Genomic DNA, 19,891 nt, shown 5'->3' on the forward strand with positions numbered 1-19,891 from the left:
GGGCATGTAAAAAAAAAACATTTTAAACCACAACACAGTGCTCAAAAGTGTGTTTGTATCAGGGAACCATTTGCTGAAATAGTTTGACAATAGAAATGGATCTGAGAATAAGAAGAAACATCACAGATCCACTAAATATGTCACTGCACTTGATTTGAGTGCCATGTTGTGGTTTACAGCGTTTTTATTAAGTGGTTTGCTGGTGTTCTTGCTGCGAATGAGCTGCAAGCTCAGTGGGATATCCCCTCTAGACACATAACCTCATATGTCAAAAGTAGTGCTGAAGCACTTGAGTCTGTCGGTAGAAAATGTATCTATGGGGCTAAAATGAACAGGGATCGATCATTTCACCCGATGTCTGTTGCTCAGACAAAAGATGCAATTTACTGATGGTACTTTTGGCTCTGTGAACCTTTTAAATCTATGCTCTGACATCTCATTGTCTTAATCTGAATGATTAAGATGATTAACCAAAAATAATGATCTGTTTCAGGCAAGAAATTCTGAAATGTCCTTGCAATAAAAAGCATACCACAGACCCACAGACAACCACGCCCTGCTGGTAATTAAAGTAGTGCAGCTTGGTTAATCATAACGTAGTTTTTGACCTTCACCGTGTTCCAGAGTCTAGGTTTAGACCTCAGAGGCCCAATGGGAGAGGAAAGAGTAAAGAGCAGGCAAGGACGGATATCAGTCAATGTAACTAAGTTTCCATGCGTGTGTATTTAAATGCTCTGTGTGTGTGTGTGTGCTTTTATGTGTGTGCGTGCAGTTGAGAGAGTTTCAGAGGGCGAAGCAGTATCTGTCACTGTCACTAAGCGCTGCAGTCTCTGGCTTGGTTCCATGCACACACACTCTAAGACGCACATAGATGCACAAACAGAGGTGCACAATGCATAATTCATAAGAGTAATCAAAGGCAGACAAAAGCCACAGTCTTGAGTCTGTGAGCCACCAGGACACAGTGTGACATACACTACACACACACACACACACACACACACACACACACACACACACACACCATGACACTCTCTCTATTCAAGTGCACAGTGGTCAGTGGTTCCTACCAGCCATATAGAGAGGGAGAAGATAATTTTTCAAACAGCCTCTGCATTTCCCTCCTCTGCCTGTAAGGCCTCTGTTACAACTTCTTTTTTCTTTTTATATAAAAAAAAAATTCTGTCTAGACCAAAAGAGGCAAACACACTCCCCAAGCTCACCTGCTGTAACTTCCTGTTTTCCCTCTGTACAGTTTCACAGTACCTCTAGAGAGAAAATGTTTTTTGTGGGGCATGTGCTAAGGATCCAAAGATCCAAAAATATTTTGAGCTGCATACTGTATTAATATTTTATGAAATGCAGATGACTAGTGCACATAAGAATGTAATAACCCTTATTTAGCATTGATATTATACTGTACAATGATTCCAGGTGTGCTACCAGTGCACTCTAAGGAGACTTGTTTCTGGGGCGATGAGTGTGTGCGAGTGCTCGTCTCTCTTTGCACGGTGCCGCTTTCTTTCTGTATCCCAGGGCACAGTGGTAAAAAGCTCAGCTCTTAAAGCTTTCATCTTTGTCTAAATCCAAACTAATGTTCCATTATTTATTCATCTGCCATGGACTAGAAATATCCACTAAGATCAGTCCATCTTCGACAAGCCTCAGCCTCGTGGCGGGTCTCTGGGACGAGCGGTCACACACAACGAAGCAAACAAATGAGTAAATGAGCAGCAAGTGTTAGAAACCGAGACACACACACACACACACTGAGGCACACATACTGTACACTATCAGTAAATAACTGGGACTGCACTCAGCCATCCAGGTAATGCACCTGTACCGAGGTACCTGATAAATCCCTGAATGCTGTAGTCTTATCTACCCAGGCCAGATTGAAGAACAAGGCTCTGGTCTTTTTCTGTGGCTCCGTCTGTCTGCCTGGCCATCCCTCTGTTTGTCTCTCTCTCTCTCTCTCTCTCTCTCGCTTGCTGCAGTGCTCTAGTCTGCAGTCTGTCTTTTCTGACTCCATTACTTCTCCTGTTCAAGTTGATAGGCTATAAACCCACATCATTATGGATGATTCTCACTCACTCCTGCTCCTTCACCTTTTCTCCCTTCTTTTTATTTCCTCTAAAATGTCAGGTCTTTGGCTTGATGCAGGGCTACTAGTATCACAAGCTGCAGTTGAACTTAAAGCTGTGCTAAGCAGAATTTTTTATATTAACAAGATGACAGCGTGTAATGTGGAAGGTGTCGCTCGTAGTGATGAACTCACTGAGGATTAACACTCAACTTTGAGCTCTCTGGAGTGTTTTAGCATTTTGCAGCTCACTGTTTTGCTTTTACAGCCCCCAGTTCAACTGTTTTTGTTTACGCTCACTTGTCAACCCTGTTTTGTTGTTGTTTTCATTGAAAAACTCTTAACCCGCTTTACCCCACCTGCTCAGCACCAAACAGCAGACACACAGTTAGTAACTGGTGAACACCGTGGTTAGCAGCCAAAGAACCAAACTATAGCTCGAAAGAGAATGAATATTGGACTTAAATCAATGCTAAAGGGTCAGCAACGTCTACATTGTTTATGGAAACTTGCATATTTTCATATTGACCTTCATATTCGAACCTTAATGAATATGTTTTATCGAGCTTTTATTGAATCTATTTTATCGTTTTCTCTAGTGTCATGGTTTGGTCAGATAACGTTAAGACAGAGGAAATCATTGGATCAAGTAATTAAGTGGTCTAGTCGTTTGCTTGGGGAGTCACAGTTAAGTTTAGCAGCCCTGTACAGTAGGCAGGTACAGAGGGTAGTTACTTCTATTTTGAATGATGACTCCCATCCCTTGCACTGCCATTTTCGGTTTCTTCCTTCTGGACAAAGGTTTGTCGTCCCAAGATGTAAAGCGCAGCGGTATAAAAATAGTTTTGTCCCTGCTGCTGTTATAGAGTTAAATAGGCTGTAGTAATATATTGTAAGTAATTTTAGGTTTTCTTCGGATGTTTTCTTTGTTTGACATATACATTTTATATGGTGATAATATGTTAACGTTGTTTACATCTTATTCTGTTGGCCTACGGTGGCTGGAAAAAGTCAACAAATACAGATTAAAAAACTAAATGAAAACGGGTTTTAATACTGCATCATTTAAATGAGAGAAACTGTGGTTGTTCCTGAGAGTTCATTAGATGAAGCTTAGCCCCAGCACATAGCACAGATGGAACCTGGGCAGTTCAGTCACTTGAGCATTCATGAAATTTCTTTAGCAACTTATATGGTGGACACAACGTACCGTTGAGTGGGTGTGAACTAAAACAATGAAAATCAGCTGCCAGCCACCCATTTGAGTGATTGGAAGTGGTGCATGAGCATCATTACCTCTCTGCTTGTTGCTTTGCAGATCATCTGTATTTACTCCGTTAGTTCCTTGCAAATTAGTTTGATGTAGATTTATCTCCCTCAGCCTTGTGCCTCATCATGCCAGCTTGCCTCGACTTTCAGACAGGATGGTGGACTGCTTCACTGAAGATATTTTTGGCCATGTTGCATAATATGTCTCTCTTTCTATCTCATCTCGTGAAGTGCTATGATGCTGCACAGTTGGCAGGCCAGAAAGCACTGAACCATAATTGTGGTGTATCATACAGATATTTAAAGATGTTTTACTTCCAACCAGTCACTTTTGCTGTTGTTAGTGATGACTAAGGTACGATGCTGTAACTTTGTGCCTGACTTTTTTTGAGCTTTACCAGGCCAGTAGAGGCAGACAAACTGTCTGGGGTTGTGTTTTCCCAGTTGACAAGCTGAACTACAAAAGGGTTCAGTAAACATACAAAAAAGTCTCATTCAGTTTATTAGATTTGCATTAAATTAACCAGCCAACTTAATAATCATGATCATACTTGATAATTACAACAGTTTAGCCTTAACAAATTAACATTATGCTGCTTTTAAGAGTCCTTAGAAGTTACAATTTGCTTCATCTGAATAAAATCATACACGTACTATATAAAATTATGATAAAAATAAAAAACTAATGGTTATTTTCATTATTGAATGAGTTGCCAGTTATTTTTTCATTGTAAAATATGAGAAAACAGTGAAAAATGCTAGTTACAATTTCTGAAAGACCAGTTTGGCATCATTATGTTACCATGTCTGTTCTGAAAGCAGTCAAAAATTCAAATTACTGTTACATAAGTTAAAGAAGCTGGACTCGAATATGATTTAAGCAGTTATTCAATTATTAAAATAATTTTTTGTTTGGCAGCTAATCTGTTTTATTTCTAGGATTATATGTTTTATCAGTAATATCTACAGCTAGAGTTGCTATAGATATTTTTCATTACAGAGAATCAGAGATGTAGGATCTAATCACATTTAAGTCAATTTAGCACCAAAATGGTTGCATAAATCATTTTATCTGTCACTACATTATAGACTTCATGAAGACATGACTGATTACTCTTTTATTGTTATTTTCATGATTTTATGCATTCATTCTATCCTTTTATTTATTTACTTTATTAATTTACTGCCCTCTAATTGAGGTTTTATTCACTCATTCATGTTTCTACTCATCTGCAGTCATTGGCCAGATAACTTCAGAATTTAATTTATCTGTTAGGTTTTTTGCTCAACATCTGGTTTTAAATTTGCTGTATAATAAGCCACTGAACTTGACTCTCCTATCCTATTCCCTTTTCCTTTAATTTAGCCTCTTTATTTACTTCTCATCATCTGGTTTTCTATGTAAATAACCCTCCCAGTTGGCTTTTTTAGAAGAGTTTAGGAGAGGAACTGAAGGGGTGTGAATAAGGCAGCTGTGGCAATCGTAAGGTTGATGGTTCTCCCCGGCCCGCATGTCGAATTGTCCTTGGGCAAGACACTGAATCCATAGTTGCCCCTGGTGGCAAGGCAGCAACTGACAGCACCGCCATCAGTACGAAAATTCCCTCTGGGATTAATAAAGTATAATAAGGGCAAAAATGATTGAAGTGTGAAGGAGAAAGCGGATACCTCTCCAGACCAGAGAATGAATGAGGAGGATGCTCTCCTCCATGTTGTCTTATGGGCTTCTGGGCTTTTGACCAGGAAGTCGAGGTGGAGTAGGTTAAAGAGCAGGGCCACAAGTGGAGGGGTTGGTCAGCACTGAAGACACTTAATTTTCACCTCGATTCACACCTCCAGCATTCCATCAGACAGCCAGGAAGCTGCAGAGCTGGCACGATGATAGTCCTGTCACCTTTGATGAGACCTAGCAATCAGTCACGTAAACCGCCCTTGCCAGCTGGGCTTTGCTGCAGGCGATTGGATCCCTAACCCCTTCTTTCTTCTATCCTTCTCTGTCTCATATTCTGGCTCAGCCAAGATACCTCTCATCCTGACACAGGCTGGTGAAACCTCTTATAGCAGCCCCTTGTCAAATGTAATAAAAGTGTGATAGCGCTACGACTTCACATCTGGACTTGGCATCGGAGCATCAAGAAGGAAATTATGTTTCTGAGTTAAATTGGTTTCCTGGCATGTGATAAGTTGGGGTGAATTTTTAATCCATGACCTCATGAAAATATGTCAGCCTCCCAGTTGCTATCGTTTTTCCTGTCACCTCCCTCTGTCTCCTGTGCTCCCACCTGCTTCTTGCCCTTGTTGTTCTGGCTATGCAGTTTTTTTTAAAAGTACAAGATGGCAGGTGTGGGACACCTTTGCTCCTCAACCAATTACCTCACCACTGTGTAATCCTACTCAACCTCACCTCTGTTCCCACTCAATCTTTTTCCCTCCCTGCTGCTCTCACTGCCTCACCTCCGCCCACACAATTCTTTTTTCCACCCATCATTCCTCCAGCCCTGTCAGGCACCATGGCTCACCAATTACGGCAGCAGTAGGCAGCAAGCTAAAGTTGCTCCCACAGGCAATCTCCATGCATGCAGGAGGCATGCAGCTGACTGACAGGACACAGGGTGTTCTCCCATAGCCAGCCCACCACCTGAGGGAGTCCGATAGCCAGGCTCCACTGGGGCTCAGTGTTGGATTTGCATGACCGTCCATTTGCTGCTCTTCATACCAGGCGGCCAACTGCCTGCCTGACACTTTCCTTTTCAGGTGCACAAGCCATGGTATGACTGTAGAGAGCAGCAGGGTTTGAGTTTAAAAGTTTAAATGCTTATGTACAAGTCTGGAAGTAAATTTAGGTGGGAAATGGAGCAAGGTGAGCGTTTGACAGAAGAGTGCTCATCTGTATGCTGTAGTCACTGTATTTCCCCGAATGCAACACAAGGTTATAGATTAAATAAAAAAGGATAGGAATGCTATTATCTGCATTTATATTATTAAGTAAAGAACATAATATATCCCAATTATGGAAGTTTACAAAAATACTTCCCTGTTTTAGCTTGTCTAGTCTAAGCATTTCCTTGTTTTTTTAAATTGCATATCTTTGAATTTTGGAATGTTTGTGATGCAAAATGAGATGTGAAGACATTTTTTTTACTTTCTGACATTTATAGACGAGAACGAATCGATTAATCGAAAAAATAATTGGCAGATTAACCAACAATGACAGTCGTTAGTTGTCGACCTAAATTGCTGCATTATTAATGGATAAATAGACAGTTTTTCCCTTTTACCCCCCAAATGCATAAGAGGTTTCAGTCTTGAAGAGAGTCTTCAGTCTTGCCTGCCCTGCTGGAGATTATGCCCTAGATGTAGCAAGCTAACGTTTATTAAGGGAAATGTTTTTAGATCTGCACTATTCTGATCTAAAATGATTTTTTACAGCATGAGAGTGAGTGTCTCTATATGCCTACCAGCTCTCTGCTTTGTCTTATCGAACATGCACCTATTAGATACTTTAGAAAGGGCATTGATATGTTTTCAATCTGTGTTTTCATGTCAGTTGGAAGAAGATTCTTATCTTTCAAATAACGGCATTTAGAGAACGGAAGCAGAGGAATAAATTGAATTCTGTCACTTAACAATAATGGTTAGTAAAAAAAAAATGTATTGACTCCTCATTCTCAGTTGAATCTACCTTTTCTTTGCATCATTTAATATTTGTGTCTGGCAGTTGTCACATCACAGCAACATCTATGTGTCTTCCTCTGGTCAACTGGTAGCTACAAAGGTGAACAAATAAAGGGGAGAGATGGTTTACTGTTATTTAGCTATCATTCTCCTCCTGTGTAAAATTACCATCTTTGCATGATGTCAGGTAGAGAGGGTGCTTCTGGGAAAGCTTTGCACAGGTCTGCCACTAAACAAAAATTAATCCTGACGTGCACAGCTTGAGGTGAAGCTGTGGCAGCAGGGGGAGAAAATCCAAACCTTAGCCATCCATCATCAGACAGCAGACAGCGACGTGTGGAGGCCTAGTCCAACATGTTAGGAGCCGCTACACACACTCATGTGCATGCACAGGGATTGTCCTGCTTCCCTCTGCTCTCGGCCAATCAGCTGTCACAGGGATTGTCCTGTTTCCCTCTGCTCTCGGCCAATCAGCTGTGATCAGCTCTTTAGCCAATCAGAAGCGAGGATCTCTGTCGATGATGTTGAGGGGCTGAAGAGAAGGGACCGTGTCAGAGTCGTACCGTGTGAGGCAAGGCTGCATTAAAACTCGTACTGTGCTGAAGCACCAGCCTGAATACTGATCAGGGCACAGATCTCGTCCTGCAGCACGATGAGGGAAAAGGGCACGTTTACATACAGTAGGTAAGCACCTGTGTTCTCAACACACAGTACATATAAGTACTATATAAGAACACATCATGGGTGAGGCAGCAGGATCAGGTTGAGCGAAGAAGAATAAAGAGAGTTAGGGGAGAGTGGGAGAAGGAGAGAGAACACTCAAGTGTAAAACCTAGTTATACAAGGCTATTGTGTCTCTGATGTGGTGCTACAGCCATGATAGGAGGGAAGAGTGAGAGAATATCTATTTATGGCTTTGTGTGTGGGCAGAAGTGGGCATGTAATCATATGCTGTTACTATTTTTTTCCTCTGTAAATTTGTTTTTAGTTGGAAAACATGTAAATCGCTTGTAAATACAGTGTTTTAAAAACACTGGAGACAGATTGTCACGTCTTCTTGCCTTTGTATCTTGATTTTTGAAGATGTTTGGGAACAAATTCATGAGTCTGATGTGCTGATGGAGGCAGATAGTTTCAATCCATCTGAAAGGTTAGGTCAATTTATAGGTCTACAGCTGGGCCATAACTCAGTATGATCATTTATCATCTTTTGCCTGTATCCAGTTGGGACAATATGACCAAAAGCTATTTGACCACAGTATGATTACAACAGTTTATTGAGGTCTTTAATAAATTATTTTAAGTCCATTTGTCTAATAGCAAGAAATAGTGAGGACACCATGAAGCCACAGTGAAAATCTTTACAAAAAATTGTGATTAAAATTTTACATACAGCACATTTTTGGACATATCAGTGCTGGAAAAATATTCTGTTTAATTGATTTCAGCCATGTCAGGCACTACAGAGGATTCCTACTGTACATGCTGTTTATTTTCATATGGTTTTGTCTATAGTTGAACATGTCCTCTGTTGCCCTCTGATTTGTATAATACTAAACTTCCTTGTAGCCTAAAGCTTTTACATGTAGGTTAATTTTAGGCCTTTTTCCACCTGAGTTCCAAATGGATAAGTTTGGGTACCTTTTAACACAGGGTCAATCCTGATTTGACTGAAATTTGGGATTAACATGACCTTAATCCCAACTCTACCCAATATCCCCCACCAAGTCAGAGAGAGAGAGAGAGAGGGAGAGAGAGCGAAATATAGCATTCACTGCCAGACTTGAGTTAGCGTATTAGTGTGGTGACGTTCAGTGGAAACGAGAGGATCAACAACTGAACTCATGACCTGCTTGGATTTGGCAGTGCACCAAGACAGAATGGAAAGGAACACAGCCAGAAAAGCCAACTTTTTTAATGGTTTGTTTCCATCTCATTAAATCCATTTAAATTCGTCACACTTCCACCAAATGAAGCACTTCTCTCTGGATGCAAATTAAATGTCTCTGTGAGCACATGTACTCACTGTTTACTCCAGTTTCAGCCTGAATAACAGCCAAAAGAACAGTCTATATTTACTTTCATACATGAAGTAGCTGTGAATGGAATTTGAATGTGTGTAAAATGCCTGATTTTTTTTTTTTTACAACATTGTAGTAGTTCTATTTCACGTGTCCCTATTTTCACATAAAATGGCTGAAATCCAGCCATCTCTGGGCAGGCTGAGATTAATTAGATGCAGCCGTTCTTCTGCTGCTGTACAGCACCGTTAGCGGGGTCTGAGCCAAGCATATGCACGATCACATACAGTACATATACACTCGCACATTCTCTCACACACACATACACAAATCATCAAATCAACCAGTGGTCCCTGAGCCTCTGCTGAGTCAGCTCCTCAAGAATCAGCATCTTTGGCTTTTCCCCTTGAAGCCAGTCCTGAGAGAAAACGCAGAATGGCAGTGTGATACACAGTGGCGAGAGAAAACACAACAGACTGAGAGAGAGAGAGAGAGAGAGAGCAGGAACTGTGACTCTCGCCACTTTAATACTGTACAAGAAGGATCAATAAAACAAAGTCAAATAGCTCTCACTGAGTAATCCTCTGTGGCTCCTCAGTTCAGAGAGCTGTTGGAAAACTGAACTGTCCAAGTGAAACCAGTGGACCAGGCCTCTGCTTATTTGTGTTAAATTTTATATTTACACTCAAACACTGGACGTGTCCTGCCTGCTGTTTTCACAGACAATAGCAAACGAGGAATCTGAGAACTTATTTGGACAGTAAAATACAGACATGAGAGAAAAAACTAGTGGAACAGCGCTCACATAGTCGCCATAGTACATCCTGACTTAACTTAAACACAACATATGATACTGTATTTTACCCATTTATAAAATATGATTTTTGCAGGGTTTGTTTGTATTCTTTGTCTAATGCTGTTCTCACACAAACACAAATATTGTGCTTGGTAGAGGATATGGATGTAGAGCATACTGTAATTTAAAGCACTGAAATCCCATATAAACAGCTAAGTGCTCTGCTGCAGACTGTTATTGTAGCATTATTTTATTAAATGCCATTACACCTCCCCAGTCCTCTCTTAAAAGTCGCTCTGAAGACAGAGGATAGAGAAGAAAGTCGCAAAACATTAACAGGAGATGCACTTTTCTCCATATTGCTTAAGGAACCTGTGAGAGGCATTTTTAACTACTATGTTCTGACATTTTATAGACTAAACCATTAATCAAGAAAATAATTCACAGATTAATCAGTTATGAAAGTAATCATTAATTGTAGTAATAAATTAAAGTTTTCATCTGTAAAATGTCAAACAGTGAAAAATGTGCCCCTTTACTTTTCTAGAGCCCGGTGTGACATTTTCAAATAACCAAGCAACAGTCCAAAGCCTACAGCTACAACAGTTACCAACTACATAAACCACCAAATGCTTACATTTAAGAAGCTGGGGCAAGAAAACATTTGGCATTGCTGCTTGATGAACAACTCAAGTCTTTATGAACATTGTTTGCGGTTTGTTTTTTGGAGATCAAATCATTTCAGTCCTAATGTCGGTGTCATTGGATGAGCGTGACAGTACTAAATATTCTGTATTTGTAGGTCAAAGTCCCATTTGATGGTCTTTTACCGTTCAAGAGCGGCAACCACACTCAGCATTGAAAATAAGGGCTTTGCTGTGCTCAGCGTACTTCAGGTACATGTTCACAATAGACCGCTGCTGCTGTAAAATGTCAACTATAAGAAAATAAGAGAGGAGATGTAGATTCAGTGTTTTTGTTTTTGTGGAGGATTTGGAAGACGATCACATGCTCGGTGAGCAGTAAAGCTCTGGATTTTGATCAGAGATAGTGAGAGGCTTTGATAATGGGAGCCATTGTTGGATCAGTCCTATCAGATTGAAGGAGGATAAGCTGCCGGGGAGGCAAAACTCTTTGGGGCACTGTCATTTTCCCAAAAAGGGGCTATCCATCATTTCTTTGATAATGAAGTTTTAATTATTAGACGATGAGGAGAAATGAGCCATGGAGAGACGAGTGATAGGATAGAAAAGTTGTCTTTGGGTCATTAGCCCTTTATGTGTCTGTGTGCCTTATGTGCACGCATACAGTACATATTGTATTTCATCAAAACATTTCTGATCTGTTCAGTGATTCCACCGCATCTGTAGTGTTTTCTCTATCCGGCCCTTTTACAGTGACGTCACATAAGCGCCATGATGAAACATGTAGCACATATTCTGTTCTACAGTATCTAATGGATGTTTGAACAACTAAAAATGGAAGCTATTGGTATTTTGTGTGTCGGTGAGCTGAAGAAAATTTTTTGTTTTGTGTCTAGAGTTTTGAAAAATGACATCAAGGTTCTGAAACTACTGCCTGTAATATAACTCCAGTCACTCCAGTACTGCAGAGTATTTAAGTGTTTATCAAGGTTTAAGCTACATCTTTCATTTAACTGATTCATTGTTTAGGAAAGCTGCTTGTTTTGTCCAGACTGTTGTCTAAAGCACAAAGGTGTTAGATTAGAAAGCAGCAAATCTTCACATCGAAGAAGACAGACCAACTGAATATTTGGCGTTTTCCCAAATGACATAAATGGTTTGTCGGTTTTCAGTTTCCACTCTACTAAACCTTTGCTCTTTATATCTGAACATTCACATAAAATGGTAGAGATGAAGTACAGTGGATGTGTAGCAGCTAGTGAGTGGTCTCAGTAATAGTGTGTGTTTAAATGGCATACATTATTACATAAGGTGTGTGTCCCTCTGTTCCTTCTTGTACATGTTTATCTCGGTGTACAAAAAGCCTGATATACCCTCACTGATGCATGTGTTGTTTCAGTGAGGCATTTCATCCTGACATGGTCTACAGAGGTAAAAAATAGCTTAAAACAAACAACCAAATAATCCAGGTGTTCTGAAAAGCCTTTGTAGAATGCTCTCGCCTCTCTTTCAATTGCCGTGTATGTTTTAACCTGCCGCTCAAAGAGAGTTGAACTCTGTGTGGTCAGAGACATAAGTGCATCTCTCCGCCCTCTCTCCCACTGTGGGCTCCCATTTCAGGTCTTTGTCTGAGCCCATATCTCTCTCTCCATGTCACAATTCGCTCTCACCCCATTTACCATGTGTCTTTCCCCATCTTCTCATCTGCACCCTCATTCGTTTGCTTTCCATCGCCTCATGGTAACCTCTCCTCTGCCTCTTTTCTTTCTTTCTGTGCTTCTTTTTTCCACACTGCCCCTTTTCTCTGTGTCCCCGTCTGAGTGGCCCTATTGCTCCGTCTTTGTAGAACAGCGTGCCGGCTGTTAGTGGTGCCCCAGCTACATGGTGTCCTGGATATAAATAACTTGGTCTCGCAGTGCTCAGTCCAAGAGACACTGGAAGGGGAAGGCACAAATAAGACTGCTTATTCTGCACAGCTGTCACCACCAAGGCCTACGTTGTACTTGGTAAATAAAAGTAATGAATGAGAAAATGTCTGGCCAGGAAGTACAATAGAAATCAAGGTGTAAAATAAGAAGCAGGTTTTCTCTGGATGGTCGCAGCCTCTGTAATTAGTTGTGTCAGATCAAGTCGCTGTTCCATTGTTCTGTTGTGTAGTTATTGTTAGTCCTCTAGTTTATTCTAGTCATGTTTAAGAATGTGAGGGATTACCTAATAGTTTGCCTCAAAGTGTTGGTCACTTTCAAAGGCGTGATCGATAACGGTCACCTGTTCACCTTGACCCTGTCAAAGCATTGTTTACAGTCTACGGACTGATTTCTAGTTTTATATACAGTATGTTATCCTGTTTGCCAAATGACCTTGCATAAATGTAAATGTTTTTCTGATGATGGATTATCGGTGAATAATATTTTTTTTCACATAACAAACAGCAGTAAACAGATACATTAGAATTGTTTTTAAAGGAGTTAACAGTTGAATAATCACCTTGTCGGTGCTCTCAGGTGGGCAAACTATGTAATGGTGACACTGGCTCTAAGTTGCCTCAAACATAATTTGGCATTTCTACACTACAAATTCTTGCTGATTATGTAATATTTACATATATTTGCCAATATGTATATACCTGCAGTATGCTCATATAATCAGATATATCAGCCTGGAAGATTTATCAGTCCAGCTCAGTTACTATCATGAGGTCCTGCGGTTGGTCCATTTTCTTTCACAACAGAAGTAATAATAAAAAAAAAAAACAGCATTTGCAATGTAAATGAGGTTTTTGTTGGATTACAAAGTGCAAAGTCATTCACATCAGTATAAGGAGCATGATTACCAAGCCTTTCTTCAATCTGCACCGTTTTGCCTTCCCCATAAGCAAACGTATCTGCACCAGAGGCATGTGGGTGAACACACCAAGCAGCCCAAGCTGAACACTTACTGTTTTTGTAGCTTCTCACTATGGTGCAGCTGTGGCTCTCTGGTCGGTACTTGCTGGTTTGCATTCCTCAGGAATGTGAGTGCTATACCCACAGAGCCACCACAGGTATCGAATGCAGAAGCACAATTAAGCCTTTGTAATTTCAGTATTTCTTCTGTTAATGTGTATTGCACTATGGACCTTCACCTTTAATCACTGAGCAAGTTTGAAGCAAAACAGAAACGCCTGTTAAAATGTCCAAACGTTTAAGGGTTCAAAGCTTCCAACTTGTATTAAGTACAGATAAAGATGCACAGTGCTGCCTTATGTTTGCTTTACATTATACAAGTTTATCTGCTGGAAAGTTTTTACTGTCAATACAGACAGAGCTGCTGAAAGCTTTGAGTCTTCTTTATCAGCATATTAACATTAAACAAGCTCCACTCAATTCTGTTTTTTCTTTCAAATTCAAACGTGTACTTGGTGCATGTGGCTCGCGTGCAACAGTTACATTGTGTAAAATGGATCAAACATCAACATCTGTATGTTTTCAGTGCATTTTAAAGGAAGTCAGTGATGTTCTCCAGTGGAATTCCCAATCAGTGACTCTTCTGAGATTTGGATGCTGTCCCACTGAAATTGTTTGTTTTGGAGATTTGCCCTGTTCCTTGGACTGTGAATTTGCAGACAGATGCTTCTGGTCAGAGTCATGATGCCCGCAGCAAGCTGTCACCTAAATAACATCTTACTGTCTCTGCCGCTCTGTGTTCCTAGGGTAAAAAGCTGCCACGTCTTTGAACAGCTCTTATTATTTCTTTCTGTTAATCTTCAACCTTGTGATGGCATCATTTGTCAGTGTAAGAAAAAAACTACTGAAATGTTCCAGTTTGCTTCTGTCTCATTATCATATGGAATATGTAGCACTGCACATATTGTGAAAGTAATATGGTTGTGGTTCTGTTTCTCTGTATTTCTGATTGTGGATGTTTCATGGACACCACCCGTTGTTCTGGAAGATGTGCTGTTGTTAGAGCCTCCTGTCTCTGTCTTTCTTTGCTTAAAAAAAATCCATAAATTAATAAATAGCATTCACTTCAAACGTCAGTCAGTTCTTGAAAGTCACTTTTAGCTCACAAAAAGGTTATTCTGAAGAAAGTCTTGTCTCCCTCATGCATTGCGCTATCTGCTGGTGCCTTTATTTCAGCCCAGTCTAAACGTGGAGGTGTGTGTATGTCTGTTTCTTCCAGGCGACAGTAACCCCAAGGAGAGTAGCCCTTTCATTAACAGCAGTGATGCTGCTGCAGAGAAGAGCCAGCAGTATGACGGCAAGAACATGGCCTTGTTTGAGGTACAGTCCAATATTCCACACATGCACCCACACACACACACACACACACACACACACACACAACTGAATTGTTAACTCGCACAGTCAGGCGTTAAGACATATAATACACTGATTCTCACAATTCAGTGATTGAATGATGGTTCTGGCATCAATTAATGAGGATAATGACTATGTGAAGGGCATGTGGGAACCTCAGATTAGTGCAAGCAAAACTCTCTTTTACAGGACAGAACTTCAAGTGAGGCAATTTGCCACAGCTCTGCATGATGGTGTTTACATTGCATTCTCAGTGGGATTTCTAAATTAAACAAGGAAAAAGAAAACAAAATTAGACACAGCACTTTGTGATTTTCTGTTCCAAAGCAGTTGGAATTTGCAAAAGGGTTAGCACAGTACCTGAATTGCACTGGCCAGAAAAAAGTAAGTGAACCCTTTGGAATTAAAAGCATTTATGTATAAAATTGTCTTTAAGCAATAACATAATTTATTGTGTTGTTCTTGTTCAGACTTTCCTAGTATAGGCTGGAAAACTTTTATGAATCCCTAGAATAAAGCTACAGTAACTGGAGTTAGGACTTGGTAAACCTCATTTCCAGTCAGTGAAATGAGGCTGGAGGTGTGTGTTCAGCTACTTTGACTTATCAAAACAAACATTTTGAGTTTGCTATTTAAGCACCATCTGGTGATGTGAGTCATACCTTGGGAAGAAGAGAGCTCAGAAGACTTGCAGTTGAGAAATTGATTTAAATAAAGCTGGAAAGGGGCTGCATCATAATCTCAGAGTTAAATTTCCATCAGTCCACAGTTAGACAAACTGTCTAAGATGATTTAGTACTGTGGCTACTCTCTCCAGGAGTGGCCACCCGGCTATGATGACTCCAAAAGCCATCATCATTAAAGTCAGGCTGGATGTCCACCAGCTGAAGCTCAGTAGAAGTTGGATGATGTAGCAGGACGATGACCTTTAAACACAGAAGTAAATCTATCGACTTCAGATGAACAAAATCCACCTTTTGGAATGGCCCATTCAGAGCTCAGACCTTAACTCAATAGAGATTGTGTGGAATGACCTCAACAGAGCACTTTATACCAGACATCATAACAATGTGATTGAACTGGTCCAGAATTCCTCTTGAGGAGGTTGGACCTGTTATGAAATACAGGGGTTTAATTTCAGTTTTCGTCCCAGCATTGTGAGTGTTGAATGGGTATGATCAGTAAAGACATAAAAGATTATCATTTCTGTGTGCTGTTGGCTTAAGCACATTTGTTTTTCTATAATTGAGACACTGACTGCAGCCTCCCTGTCTGTGTGGGGATCTCTGCAGGAGGAGATGGACACCAGCCCCATGGTGTCGTCTCTTCTCAGCAGCCTGGCCAACTACTCCAACCTGCCCCAAGGTAGCAAGGAGCACGAGGAGGCCGAGAACAACGAGGCTGAGCCGTCACGCAAGAAACCTGTCAAGGTATTTAACACAACACATTTTGGAATACACACTTAAAGTATGTACGGGACGGTATATCAAAGATACAGTAACACAGTCTGACTTACAGTACATAAATGTAAACATCTTTTCAATTACAAAATCAGCAATTCATAGGAATAAGTCGGAGGATAATCATTCAAGGTATGTCTGTTATTTCAAAAGATCTTTTGAAAAATGTGTTTATAAAAAGCAGCACAAGCAAATAACAAGCGCAATGTAATTATGTCAAGCAAGGCACAACATGCAGCTTATTATTTTTTGGTTTTATTAAACAGATTATTGAATTCCATGTGTTTATTTCAAACTATAAAGATAAATTATAATAATCTAAAACCCTGGTTGAAAATCTAATTATAAAGATGTTTGCAGCACAGACACACAGCAGCTGTTAAGTGATTTTTGTTAGTTTTTTTTGTTTGTTTGTTTGTTTGTTTGTTTTCATCTGTGATGTGCCGCATGATTTCTCCCAATTTTTCCCTTCGCTTTCTAAATCACATTCTTGCCACAGGAGGCTCATTTTGCTGTAAACTGTACTGATCTGTTTGTTTTATAGCAGCAAATACAACAAGTTCCTGATGCCTACAGATGTAAAATCTGGCTGCTTCAAGAGAAAACAGTTTGTTTTTTTTAAACTATCGACTAGCTTTAAGTGTGCTGCAGTGTGTGCAATAGCTAAACTAATGGGTTTTCTAGGGTCATTGTCGTAGGGCACTGTGTTTTATGATGCATGTGTATATTTGATTCAGCACAGGCTACAATCTAAATAATAAAGTTTAAGCTGTCTGCACAAAAAGGGCGGGTTATGAAAAATGATTATTTCTAAAACAAATTACAAAAATTAACTTAATGTGACTCTCTGCTCAGTATGACACAGTGCGCACAGATAAATCACTTTCCCAGTGATTTCCATTTGCTGCTGTAATATTGTTTTATAGTGTGTACCCTGGACAACTTGTTCACCTGAGGAGAGTCATTATGCCTGTTTCCAAGGGATGGTCATTAAGTGTTACCAAATATAGATTTGTAATTTCCATTAAATTACATCATGAAGGCCCTCACCAGAGAGCCAGAGTAACGTCGTTTTAGAACTTGTCAGTCATTCTCTGTTGATATGATAAATCCCCTGTTCGTGTTGCTAGATTTCATCTTAAATGCCACTCACTAATGACTTCCTTCCACACCATCCCCAGGTATTTTCAGCTGTGGGGCGTTGAGATGGCAGCAGGATGGAATTTATTTCTCACGGGTTTTTTTTTTTTCTTCAGCAGTTGATCGACAGGCAGGAAGCTTTGTTATTAATCCTGTGGGAAATGGTGGTTTTAGCGGCACAGCAAGATGTGATGTAGCAAAGCTGAAATGAAATGAGACACTGATGATGATAAATGCAAATAATGAAAGAAGTGGTGCCAAATTAGTGTGACAGACCACTGAAAAAGCGATTCACATGTTAACATATTTCACACTGACTTTTGAAGCTCTGCGACTCCACACTCCAGACTATGTGAGGTAAAACACAGTTTAGACAGTGTGAGAGGCTGCAGCAGTGACAGGTTGGCTTCTAATCTTTGGCACTTATTTTTTTCTGCAATATATATTTGCTTTTCTCCTTATTCAATTTTCTGTTTTTCTCTTCTTGTTGTGTTCTGACCCTAAACCAATCTTATACCCTGTCTACCTTGTCCGTACAGTAGATGCTTAGAGGAAAAAACATACAGCATCAAACTCACTGTGGAGATAAGGATTATGGGTACAACTGACCCCCGCTACCATAGTGACCTCGCTATGCACCTCGCTATGTGAAGTATAAAAAAATTCTCATCACAAGTTCCAGTTATTTGGCTTTTCTTTAGATTTCTGCCACATCTCATCGGAGGATAGAGTTTGCTCATTTGTCATGGAGCTGGTTAAGCTCGGTGATTTGGTGAGTTCTGCTTCCAGTCCAATACAGTTTAAATGTCTTTTAAAAATCTTCAACCTGTCCTTCCAAATTTTAGTTGATCAGGATAATCTACAGACTTCACGGTGTTTTCACACTTTTCACTGGAACAATTTTGAGGAAATACTCCACATCAAAACAATGGACAGTGAAATCTGTGGATTATGGGGAGACTGTGTCTGAAAGCAGATGTAAGTAGGACAGTGTAACCTTTAAAGAGGCTTTAAAGATACTGTTGCATCCTGATTGTACAAATAAGGCAGAAGAATGCAGCATTAGACAACCACAGCTATGTCCACATGGGAAATCAGAATCATGTGCTCATGGTTTTACTTTAGAGCTGTTTACTAGTGGTATATTCCCCTTTATCCCAGTCCTCCTAGTTGTCCTAGATAGTTGCATTTGTCTGGCTCTCCTCAGCCAAGCTAACCCTGGGAGCAGGTCTAATCTCCCCCTGTCACCCCCGCACCTTCAATACTTTAATTAGTCAGCAGGCTACACCAAGCTACTACTTCTACAATCAGCTGCCCATTCCACAGGCAATCTCTCCATCGCCATAAGAGGCTTTTCATTAAGGCAGCCTGCTGTGTTTTATCACTCACACAGCGACCCCCCCCCCTCGCTCTCTCTCTCTCCTCCTATCACCTTTCCTCTCTATTTCTCGCTCCACTCCCTCTCCCTCTTCCGCACTCTCCATCTCCTTCATCATTGATCTCTCAAGTGAGGGAGTGAATGAGCTGTGAGAGAGGGAGAGGGAGAGCGAAGCAGCGGGCTTTCTTTGTCCCAGTGTGAAAACCAAGATTAGAGATCTGGTTGGTATGTGGCATGAGGGAGCAGTCTGGAGGTCACACAGGTTAAGATGGAAAGCAGTCACAGCTAATCTGCTGGCGAGTTTCTCTCCTCTGACTTGTAACACAGGACCTGTGTGCAGTAGAGTCACTAAATGCATCTTTGTCATTTTTGGTTCCTACAAATCTAAGGGACCTGCTACAGTTGGAATATATTGTTAATTTGCTCTAATACATAGTGATTTGTAAAGTGAGTAGCACTGACACAGTATGTTTGGGTCTCCTGGTTTTTATTAGTAATCTGGCAGCGGTGTCCTGAATGTTCTGCAGTTACCTAATGATCTTTAGGAGGAAACGAGAGACCTTTGCAGTAGTGCACCTTGTTGTCAAAATTAGCTTTATTCATTATATCTAGAACAGTGTCCTTGCCAAGAATTACAGGAGAATTATTCCATACGCTCTCTGTTCCTGCTTTTCAGAGCGTAATGCTCCTTCACATAAACATTGTTTCCTTTCTGGGTGTTTTATGATCCCTGCTCTTACAGTAACTGCGCCCTCGCCCTCCCTCCGCCTCTTATTAGTCCAGGGCATCAAATCAGTCGCCCCATCAGCAGAGATCTCAAGGATGTATAGGGACTAATGTCAGTTTATGTTGTATTACAGCAGCGTGCATGCGTGTTCACATCAGAGCTAAACAAATTTCACAGCTCATTAATTGTCCAGTTAGCTACTGTAAGACACCAGTTTAATGGGCTCAGTGGAGCTTTTTGCTCTGTGTAAGGCTAAAGTTACTATTTTCAGATTGATTCAACTGATGATTTTTTTTTTTTTTTTTTTTAATAGAGTCACTAAATGCATCTTTGTCATTTTTGGTTCCTACAAATCTAAGGGACCTGCTACAGTTGGAATATATTGTTAATTTGCTCT

At 40.4% G+C, this 19,891-nt stretch overlaps 1 protein-coding gene across 4 annotated transcripts in view; it reads left to right on the forward strand.

Moving 5' to 3' along the window:
* Nucleotides 1-19,891, forward strand: part of slc12a5a (solute carrier family 12 member 5a) — a 140,113-nt gene that overhangs the window by 77,085 nt on the left and 43,137 nt on the right. For all 4 annotated transcript variants that reach the window (XM_020585825.1, XM_020585902.1, XM_020586050.1 and 1 more), the window contains 2 exons: nt 14,653-14,753; nt 16,082-16,219. In XM_020585825.1, the coding sequence (XP_020441481.1) occupies nt 14,653-14,753; nt 16,082-16,219 (239 nt within the window). The remainder of the gene's footprint in view (nt 1-14,652; nt 14,754-16,081; nt 16,220-19,891) is intronic.

The sequence above is a fragment of the Monopterus albus genome, unplaced genomic scaffold (genome assembly GCF_001952655.1).
Source record: "Monopterus albus unplaced genomic scaffold, M_albus_1.0 scaffold1.1, whole genome shotgun sequence".
NCBI lineage: Eukaryota > Metazoa > Chordata > Actinopteri > Synbranchiformes > Synbranchidae > Monopterus > Monopterus albus.